The 11,125-nt window shown below is 35.8% G+C and overlaps 1 protein-coding gene across 1 annotated transcript in view; it reads left to right on the top strand.

The window, feature by feature from the left end:
- The window catches only part of LOC110462239 (interferon-related developmental regulator 1-like), a 20,654-nt gene extending 10,225 nt beyond the window's left edge, over window positions 1-10,429 (top strand). The window contains exons 4-12 of the mRNA XM_021516117.1: window positions 262-342; window positions 1,836-2,031; window positions 2,560-2,610; window positions 3,284-3,462; window positions 3,996-4,104; window positions 6,084-6,218; window positions 6,921-7,049; window positions 7,785-7,877; window positions 8,302-10,429. Of these exons, the coding sequence (XP_021371792.1) occupies window positions 262-342; window positions 1,836-2,031; window positions 2,560-2,610; window positions 3,284-3,462; window positions 3,996-4,104; window positions 6,084-6,218; window positions 6,921-7,049; window positions 7,785-7,877; window positions 8,302-8,391 (1,063 nt within the window). The 3' untranslated portion in view covers window positions 8,392-10,429. The remainder of the gene's footprint in view (window positions 1-261; window positions 343-1,835; window positions 2,032-2,559; window positions 2,611-3,283; window positions 3,463-3,995; window positions 4,105-6,083; window positions 6,219-6,920; window positions 7,050-7,784; window positions 7,878-8,301) is intronic.
- The last annotated feature ends 696 nt before the right edge of the window (window positions 10,430-11,125 follow it).

Genomic DNA, 11,125 nt, shown 5'->3' with positions numbered 1-11,125 from the left:
GTCTTAAATCTGTATGCTAGATATTGAATAAGGTGGTTTTATTGTTTTTTGTCACTTTGAATAATATTTCTGTTCATGTTAAAAACAAAATCAACTCTCTGTATAAATATATCAGGTGACCGTTAAGGCCCATGGGCCTCTTGTTGATTGTGTTATGTAGTACTGTAGTACTGTAGTACATTTTGTAGTACTTTTCATAGTTTATGTTGTGTTTAGTGTTTTGCTTAATCCAATAAAGATGATATTTTCTTGACTTTTCAGTGCACAGGGCAGAAAACTGTGTCTGGAGGGGTTGATCAAAGCATTAAGCAAAAAGTGCATTTCAGAATTTCTTCACAACAGGTAATTTTGATTGAATGACAGTTATGAGAGCATCCCTACAGTTCATGGATACAAGAATTAGCCAATGAGTCTGCTGTATCCTACTGCATTGTCATGTGGGGACCTTTATGACCCTTTTTGCATTTTCCCCACAGCAATCTGCACGAAAAACTTTTGAAGCCACAGGCCCTTAATTAGGGCCTGAAAAAAATCAAAATACACTGGCCCCAACTAGTTTTCCCTGGCCCAAATAAACGTACAAAATAACGAAAGAAAACAAAAAATAATAACAGCTTGAATGGTTTGTAAATATATTTAATTATATAGGGTTTTTATCATAATGTCAGTTGTTGTTTAACTTGGTCACATACTTTTGTGTAACTTACTATTCTCATGCTGTTTTATAGCGTCAGTATTAAAATGACCGATCCCAACGGAAAAAGAATGGATGTCCTCTTGTTCCCGGCAACATTCGCAAAATATGATCTCTTTACTGTCATCGTATTTTAACCATGGCCGATCTGTTTTCCATGTCGTTTGATTTTTTTTTACCCTCTTCATAAACCTTCCGCGCATTGATTTCATTTAAAGGAGTCTCTGATTTGCGTTTCTTACCGGGTTGTGCACCCTCCTAATATTGAAGGGATCGAAGCTCGCCATGCTCTCCCGACACTTAGAAACCGAAAAAGGAAGTAGTGCGACATCTAGCGGTGAAAGCAAGAATGTTACTGTTAGACTTACCTTGGTACGCAACACATTACCACCATTAGGAATTGAATTCAAAATTGCCGATTTTATCCCGATGCAACATGAAAGGTGTTACAGTAACGAAACACAGACGTAACACAGATATGGTTTTAACAATATATATATATGTATATATGTTTCTATGATATTTTTGCCCTGGCCCGCCAGACTTCTTTCTTCACAAACTTAACTGGTCCGACCTGTAATTTACTCCGGCATTGGACCATTGGCTAATTTCCCAGACTGCCACAGTACCTGTGACATTTGGATTGGGAAATTACAGCAGCACTTTTACAGCATAGAGAAAATGCATGTATTTTCATTAAACACAATAACAATGCATAATATGGGAAAAAGATAAAATTCTATGTATTTCTGACAAATCATTTTCAATCATTATTACAGAATTGATACTAATTGTCTTTTCAAATTGGTTAGATACAAAGCAAATACAACTTTAATTCTTGAGAAAAGGCCTGTGGTAGGCCCAAAATATACCACAAAAAAGTCACTGATTGATGATGCAGAATAAACAAACAAAAATCTGCTCCCCATTGCAATACTTGGCATATAACTGTTTCTTCTTTCTCCCTTGTCCACTCTTTCTTTTTGGAGAGGTCATGCTCAGCTGAAGTGTTTCAATGAAGTGGTGACACCATTGAGTTATTAAAGAAACAGTTAAGATGTACCGAAATTCTAGGAATTCCAAAATGAATTCTTAAGTTACCTACTGATAAATTAAATGTTATGTATGTGGACACCCACAGGAAGATGACAGTGAGTGACTGCCTGGTGAAGTGTATAAAGAAGGGGAAGGGTGATGAACAGGCGCTGGCTGCACAGTGTCTGAGCTTGATGTGTGTCCAACTGGGACTAGACCTTGAGGAGGAAGTTCAGGCTAACAAGCCACAGCTCCTGGCCACCATGACTGACAACAGTGCTGCAGTGAAAGGGAGAGCCGAGGTAAGGTGTCAGCATTTCAACTTCAATTTTGCAGGCATTGTATGAAGTGCCTTCATGAAAGCTGGATCTAAATCGGGCAAAGATATTGATAGGGATATATTGAAAAATGTCTTTGAGATATTTGGAGTGCATTGAAATTTGTTACTTTAATTTTATATGAAATATTTGGAGTTTCCCTGAAATTTTTTATTACTTCAATTTGATCGGGTGACATCATCGATGACATTGATTAGACCTTACAATAATTGCATCAGGTCTGTAGCGGAAATGTTGCTAGCGTTAATGTCATACTAGAACATGTATTGTAGAGAAAAATAGAAAGCAGTTGAAGAAGCAAAAGTCGCTGATTGTGGTCAGTGAAAGTGCTGTCATTGTAAGATTATTTTGAATATTTCACAAATTTGAATACTCAAGCGTAGGTATAATGACAGATAAAGACATGAATAAAAAGCATGTTAATAACATTTCTGAGACATGTGTTAAGGACCAAAGTGATAACTAATTTAAACAATGTCATTTTTTTTCCAGTGTGCACTGACTCTTGGAATTTGTCATTTTCTGGCTTGCAGTGACATTGATGTATGTATTATACATTGAATAAAATTAATATGTTACTAGAACTTGAAAAAATATGGTGAAATTATATTTGTTTTTGTTAATAATATGTATGTTCCATTATTATGTGTTGTAAAGTTGGGCTTATCTACTGTCCAATTCTAAAAACAACACTTTAAGTTGATTATATCAGCTGCAGTGGTATGAAAAATAAAAATTAAAAAAATGTTATCAGGAATCAAATAAAAATCTTAGTTTGATCCAGTTTAAACATTTAACAATAATCACCTATTTTGAGAAAAGAAATCTTAGTTGGTTCCAGTTTAAACATTTAACAATAATCACCTATTTTGAGAAAAGAAATCTTAGTTGGTTCCAGTTTAAACATTTAACAATAATCACCTATTTTGAGAAAAGAAATCTTAGTTGGTTCCAGTTTAAACATTTAACAATAATCACCTATTTTGAGAAAAGAAATCTTAGTTGGTTCCAGTTTAAACATTTAACAATAATCACCTATTTTGAGAAAAGAAATCTTAGTTGGTTCCAGTTTAAACATTTAACAATAATCACCTATTTTGAGAAAAGAAATCTTAGTTGGTTCCAGTTTAAACATTTAACAATAATCACCTATTTTGAGAAAAGAAATCTTAGTTTGATCCAGTTTAAACATTAACAATAATCACCTATTTTTCAGGATGTTATGAAGACAATGGATGCGTTGGAGGGTGTTTTCAGACTGTCCTACAGGAAGGGAGATAAAAGCATTCCTAATCTTAATCCTGAAATGTGTCGATTACATGCTGCAGCTCTCAGTGCCTGGAGTCTACTGCTGTCCATCGCTCCCCCATTCTTAGTCAACAAACTTGTGGAAAGGTACAGTATCAATGCAAAGGATGTCCACATAGCAAGCAAAACATTTATCCAAAACAGGCAAATTTTCAGAACACTGGTTTCATGTACAGAAATGTATCCTGTTGAACTGGATTGATACATGTTCCCCAATCTGTTTCATGTATCACATTTAGTTTTAAAGTTTCTTGCGCAGGATTGGAATACTGAAAATAATTGAAGAAATACATTTTGTATCAATTGTGTGTGTATAAACTCCAGTTTATTAATTTCAAGGAAAGAATTGTACAAATGACATTTATGAAACTTGTCCAAAAGTTGGTATGTGAAGTCATGATCATTTCAAAATGAAAAATGTCTTGGATAGGTTGTAAACATTTAAAGATACTTCTAGTATGAACCTACAACAAAACTTCCTATAAAGATCTGCCAATGAAAATAGTGGACAACACAAAAAGACCCAAGTACTGATATAATTACAATAAAATAATTTCAGTTTAACTTCCAATGTTACCGGTAATTGTTCATTAACCAATTATATTTGTTATAATTTACAGCCATATAGGAAAGCTGCCAGACTTGCTACTCAGCAATGATGTGGAACTGAGGATAACTGCTGGAGAAACCATTGCCCTAATGTATGAGCTGGCAAGGGAGGGAGATGAGGTTAGTAAACAAAACAAACTTTTTATTTATTATACACTGAGGAGTTGGGAACAAATAGGACATTGTTAGCTCACCTGGTCCTTCGTGAGCTTATGCCATACCGTGGCGTCCGTCGTCCGTCCGTCCGTACGTACGTCAACAATTTCTTTAAACGACTTCTTCTTCTTAACCACCAGTTGGAATTAAACTAAATTTGACTGGAAGCATCCCTAGGTGGTGGGGATTCAAAATTGTACAAATGGTGGGGCTGACCCCCCAGGGGGCTGAGTGGCGGGGCCAAAAGGGGTCAATTTGCCCCTATTGCTTTTAGCGGATTCTTCTCTGGAACGAAGAAGTGGATATCAACCATATTTGACTGGAAGCATCCCTAGGTGGTGGTGATTAAAAATTGTTCAAATGGTGGGACTGACTCCCCAGGGGGATAAGGGGCGGGGCCAAAAGGGGACAATTTGGCTATATTGCTATAAACGACTTCTTCTGCAGAACTGTGCACTGGATATCAATATTATTTGATCAAAAGCATTCCTGGGAGGCAGGGATTTAAAATTGTACAAATGGTGTGGCTGACCCCCCAGGGGGCTGAGGGGCAGGGCCAAAAAGGGTATTTGGCTATACTGCTTTAAGTGACTTTTTCTCTGGAACTGAGCGATGGATATCAACCTTATTTGACTGGAACATCTCTAGGTGGTGGAGATTCAAAATTGTACAAACTGTTGGGCTGACCCCCAAGGGGGCTGAGGGGGCGGGGCCAAAAGGGGCAATTGGGTTATATTGCTATAAACGACTTCTTCTGCAGAACTATGCCATGGATATTGATCATATTTGGTCAGAGGTATTCATGGGAGGCATGGATTCAAAATTGTACAAATGGTGGGGCTGACCCCCCGGGCTAAAAGGTGGGCCAATAAAATGTATTACATGGAAATGGTTGAGATCCCCACCATATAACCATATATACAATTGCTGAGTATAAAGCGAAGAATGCACATTTGCTTCCAGGATGTCGCCTAGGGTCTGGCCCCACCCTTGGAGACATAGGCCCTGGGCCATAACTTTAAAACGGTTGAGATCCCCACCCCAAAACTATATATACAAATGCTGGGCATAAAGAGACAAATGTAGTCATGATATTAGAATTGATGCGAGGGTATGCCCCACCCTTGCAGACTTGGCCCCTGGGTCATAACTTTGAGACGGTTGAGATCCCCACCCCAAAACCATATATACAAATGCTGGGCATAAAGAGACAAATGTAGTCATGATATTAGAATTGATGCGAGGGTATGCCCCACCCTTGCAGACTTGGCCCCTGGGTCATAACTTTGAGACGGTTGAGATCCCCACCCCAAAACCATATATACAAATGCTGGGCAAAAAGAGACAAATGCAGTCAAGAAATTAAAATCGATCCTGGGGTCTGGACACAACTCTAGGGACCTAGTTTCTGAGTCAAAGCTTGGAAACAGTTGAGATCCCCACCCCATAACCATACATAAAATTGCTGGGGAGTAAAAATCTAATATAGCTATGCTACAAGGATTGGCCTTGGGGTCTGGCATCTTCCCTTGATCTCATTTGGAGAATAGTTTGCCATAATTGATTAGGTATCCAGGTGAGTGATACAGGCCCTCTGGGCCTCTTGTATTTTGAAATATCACTGTAAAAAAAATATTTGGAGTTCATTGTAAAATATAGGTATATTTCATCCTTGCTTAAATTAATTTTAAAGTTCTGCATTTTTGTGTAGAGATTGGTCATTATCTGATTATTTCTGGGGATGCATCAGATTGTATTTGTTTTCTTTGAATAGAAGAAATATACTTGATACATTTTTTACAAAATAAACAATGTTCTGAACGTTGTGCTTGAAAATCGGTCTTAAAAGAGCTTCACGAAGATTACAGTTAAAATAATTATGTGAAAACCAGTGGTTTTCCTGGTGAACTTGGCTGCAACATCAGTTTCATTTTGTGTTTCAGGAATTTGAAGGGGATGATATAGATACATTGATTGACACATTAAAGACACTTGCCACCGACTCGCAGAAATACAGGGCCAAGAAAGAGAGGCGCCAACAGCGCTCCAGCTTCAGAGATATTCTTCGAACTGTAGAGGTAAGATTATTTTACTATAATGTAGGCATTTAAATGTCTATTGATGTTGGATATAATCATTTCAAGGAGTGATCATGTTTTACTGCTACAGAGTGATCAATGTAATTTAAATTATTCACCCCTACATTTGTTAACTGGACCTGCCCAGTCTTTGCTATGGTAAGGTTCATATGTGACTTTAGGGATGAATGGGTTAATTAATTAGTTCATACTACTGGTAAGAAAATGTGAAATAATTCGTGAATTCATGTAAATAGATTAATCAAATGTTGATTATGAATGTAAATAAATGGAGTATATAGATTAACAAATGATACTAGTTTTAATTCTTTACAAAAAATTAAGATCATGAAGCAACATCCATACAGAACTACGTATTCGTGACCTAGATATGAATGCATTAAATGAAACGGAACTATGTTACTACTGATTAGGAACACAAAGCAAGTTCTTCTGAAGATGCATTTATACATGATAGAAATTCAAGTGTATTAGTTGAGGGGTATACATATTAAAATATTGTACACTATTTTCAGAAATCTTCTTGATCAAATGATGGCCCAAAATCTAAATTTCCTATATAGTCAGCACACATTATTTTTGCTACAAGATCATGTGATAACCTAGAAAATAAATTGGCTTTCATGAGTGTGTATTTATAACAACTTTTCTGTTTCTTATGTAATCGATTCTTTGTTACAGGAAGGAGACTCCCCAGAAAATTGTGTGAAATTTGGGAAGGAGAATTTTTTGATTGACTCCTGGGTGAAACAGAACCAGTATGATGCTTTGTGTTTAGCTCTTACCTCGGGAATCTACCAACATCTACAGGTACAGATATTTCTCGGGGTTGTAGCATGTCACGTGTGTGATCTTATAACTGACTGTTAAATGTAAACAGTAGTTATGTTAGCATTACAACAACTGATAATCATATATACTATTTTTATACGTTTATTGTATCGAAAGTGTCATATCCCGGGGGCCTTTGTTGGAAGGGGGACTCCCAATCACTTAGAAACCTGGGATATGATACTTTCTTTTTCTGTGATTTTATTAAGAATGTATATGATTATCTCCCTTTACTTGTAATGTAATGTGTAATTGTTATTTTACATGTTTGTCGCAAAAATAGCTCTCAAGAGCTAATGTTCTTCGTTTACATGTATGCAACTTTAAATAAAGTTTCTTGTTTTCTTGTATTTCTTGTATAACTGATGATGCTATATTTTTACTAAAGTAATGGTTATTATGGCAATCAAATTATGGAGGTGTTAGGACATTTTTTACATTGTACAGTTGATTTACTACAGTATTTTTTCAGCATTATGTACTTCTTGAGACAAAATGAAAATGATAAGTACGTGGACACCGAGAATACTCTAGTACATTCTTAAAATTTTCTGATAATATTGGAATGAAAATGTTTTTAGTGCTACAATGGTTTAAAAATATGATTTTAGTGCTACAATGGTTTATATGATTTTAGTGCTACAATGGTTTAAAAATACGATTTTAGTGCTAAAATGGTTTAAAATTAGAATGAATGTTACTTGTATTTTGCAGGATAACATCCTAGTACGAGAAGTGTTTGGCCTAGGTGAACCTCTCCTCCCCACTGCTCCTGGTTCTTCATCTAAACCAAGCAAGTGGGAAAGAGTAAGTATTTTACAAAAGAGTAATTGACTGACCTAAAGTTATCTAATCTAGCATTTCTCAGCTCAAAACAGCACACTAATTGCAGTAACAAGTCAAGCTGTCTTTCTCAATATTAATTTTGAAAATAAGGAGCAAAAGTAATTCTTAAAAAATTGTTGAATATTGATATGCCGCAACAATCCTCAGGATTTAACCTTTTGTAGTCCACAACGATTACTGTTTCCTTTGCCTGCTTATGAAATCTTTTCAGATTGGGATATTGAGATGATTAAATCTTCAATTTATCTGTAATCTTAAACAAGAAGAATCAAAATTTTGGGAAACAATTTTTAGATATACAGTTAAAAACTAAAAAGAAGTGTTTATAATCTGAATAAAGCAATTGAAGAGTGTGTAAATAACTGTGATAATTGTTTACTTCCAGGCCCATTACAATGCTGCTGTATTCAAGGCCAGAACTAAAGTGCGGTCCAAACACAGAGACAAGCGAACTGCGATGATAAATGGGGATTAACCAGACATCTCTGCCATGTACGACTGTGAGACTGACTGATTATTTATGTATAAATGTACAGACCACAATCTCATTGAAACTCCAACAGAAGGCCGTACCAATGGCGACGGTTCTGGAGCATTTCGATATGACCAGCTGCGAGGTTGGCAAATAAGGTGCCGAAGACACAAGACCATGATTTTAATCAGATTGTATATATAAATATCGCTTAATGAAATAATGAAAGGATAGAAAGGTGTGTGTAAGAGTACAGTGATGTTATATTATCAGTTTTATGATATTTTACAGTGCTAGTGGAAAACTTGAGAATAATACAAGTGGTCCATCATTTCTAGTTGGAGTAGATGACATGCTGGCTCAGTCGTCATCAGTATACAATTTGTTTCTGCCCACATTTTGATATATTCAACATATAATACCTGTCTGTCTATACAAATGAACTACTTTTAAAGGTATAATGTAATCAAAAGACATTGGTTTTACAATATTGCTAGTTGGGTTGAGGAAGCATAAGTTGAATCTCAATGCCTGTGATAAACACAACCAAAACTGAACAGCTTCGGACCTCAGTTTAATCCATTTCTCCTGTCGGATATGAAACTGGATTATGTTTTTTGTTTGTTTTTTTTTTTAACTTTCTTTGTTAACTTAACCATCAGCAAGTAAAAACAATAAACCCTGTAAAACAGGATACAAAGCTGATAAATATGAGAGAAAACAAGTCTGTTTAAAAAGATTTTTTTTTAAAGAATAATGGTCTGCTGAGATCGCTTATTAGACATGTTGTAAACATCATAGGATTTCGCGATTTCAAATAGCATTGAATTTCTAACCTACAATTATTTTGAGATATGAATTGAAGCTATGGGATATAGTGACAGTAGTGTTAATATTGCTACCTGTTTGATTCCGTTTGCAATAATATGGTTTTTAATTCTCTGAAGTTGTGGAAGGTCATATTTTATGTTGGCTAATGTACATGGTAATGTATGAACATGTACCAGTCAGGTAAAATTTGGCATTTTCTTGACATCAGAATTCTGACTCGACACAGTGAGGTCGGACAACAAAGACTTGGTAATGGTATTGACGAAGATGAGAACTGTTATTAAATTTCAGGTGACCTTGATTGTAGTATAGGATTGCTGGTGTAAACAGTATAGGAACACTCCACATCTATAGCAATCATGGGTATTGCCTACACATTTTTGTAATTTTCAACCATGACAATGAGTATGCAGACCGTTTTTGTGAGGTCTATCTAAAAAGAAATTCCACATAGTTAACTGAACGATTTGTGTAGACGATTGAAGTCTGCAAGGGAGATAATTTAGAGGGACAATGCAGATATAGCCCTTACGTTTTAATAGCCAAAAGTCGAAAATATTCAGTTACAATTTCATTAGTGGGTGTGCATCCCAAAAGTTTTATTTTATTAACTGTATCAAGTTATTCAAACGCCAGGGTTAAAGAGACATATTTTACGCCATCACTTTGAAGATATGTTTTCACCATTTACATTTATTAACATTTTTGAGTGATTAAGGAATTGATGAATGTTGTGTGGATTGAATACACTGTTTGCTTTGAAAAATTGTGATGAAATAGTTCATTAAATTCTTGTTTATGTTGAGTACCGAGGGTACTTTTGATAGCCTGCGTGAGAGAATGGTAGGGGTATTCATCATTCATGGTTAAAACACATTGGTTTTGGTAGGATTTAAGGTAAATTTGATGTCAACTATGACTTCTTATTATTTGATGTTCAACATTTATATATGAATTTTCAATTCTATAAAACCAATTTTTAAAAGAAAAAGAATTTTTACTGTCGGGCTATATTTGATTTTGAATCTTGATTGGTCATATTTAATTCTTGGACACTATCAGACTAAAACCAGCTGGTAAGACACACTCCTATAGAATGTCCTTTATTGGTCCTATTTGTTTATGTAACCAATGTGTAGCCATGTCTGCACAGATCTGGATTGTAAAATAATGTCTCCGACTTGGAAAATAAAATAATACTAAAAATCTGTTTAAATCTTGTATTTATTTCTAACAGTCACTTAGTTCGCTTCACCCGTTATTTGATTATATGAAGATGTTTGAAAATCTCAAGGACAAGTCGATCAAAGAGAATCTTTTTAGCCCACCATCATCTGATGGTGGGCTATTCAAATCACCCTGCGTCCGTGGTCCATGGTCTGTCGTCCGTCCTTAAACAATTCTTGTTATCGGTATTTCTCAAGAAGTACTAGAGGGATCTTTCTCAAATTTCATATGTAGGTTCCCCTTGGTCCTTACCTGTGCAGGGCAACTTTTGAGACTGATCGAATAAACAACATGGCTGACAGGCAGCCATCTTGGATTTTGATATTGAAAGTTTGTTATCGCTATTTCCCCAAGAAGTACCAGAGGGATCTTTCTCAAATTTTATATGTAGGTTCCCCTTGGTCCTAAGCTGTGCAGGGCAACTTATGAGACTGATCGGATAAACAACATGGCCGACAGGCAGCCATCTTGGATTTTGATATTGAAAGTTTGTTATCGCTATTTCTCAAGAAGTACCAGAGGGATCTTTCTCAAATTCATATGTAGGTTCCCCTTGGTCCTAAGCTGTGCAGGGCAACTTTTGAGACTGATCGGATAAACAACATGGCCGAAAGGCAGCCATCTTGGATTTTGATATTGAAAGTTTGTTATCGCTATTCTCAAGAAGTACCAGAGGGAT

The sequence above is a fragment of the Mizuhopecten yessoensis genome, unplaced genomic scaffold (genome assembly GCF_002113885.1).
Source record: "Mizuhopecten yessoensis strain PY_sf001 unplaced genomic scaffold, ASM211388v2 scaffold10765, whole genome shotgun sequence".
NCBI classification, from domain to species: Eukaryota; Metazoa; Mollusca; class Bivalvia; order Pectinida; family Pectinidae; genus Mizuhopecten; species Mizuhopecten yessoensis.
Note: the sequence above shows the minus strand (reverse complement) of the source record. Positions and strands in the feature narration are given on the sequence as shown.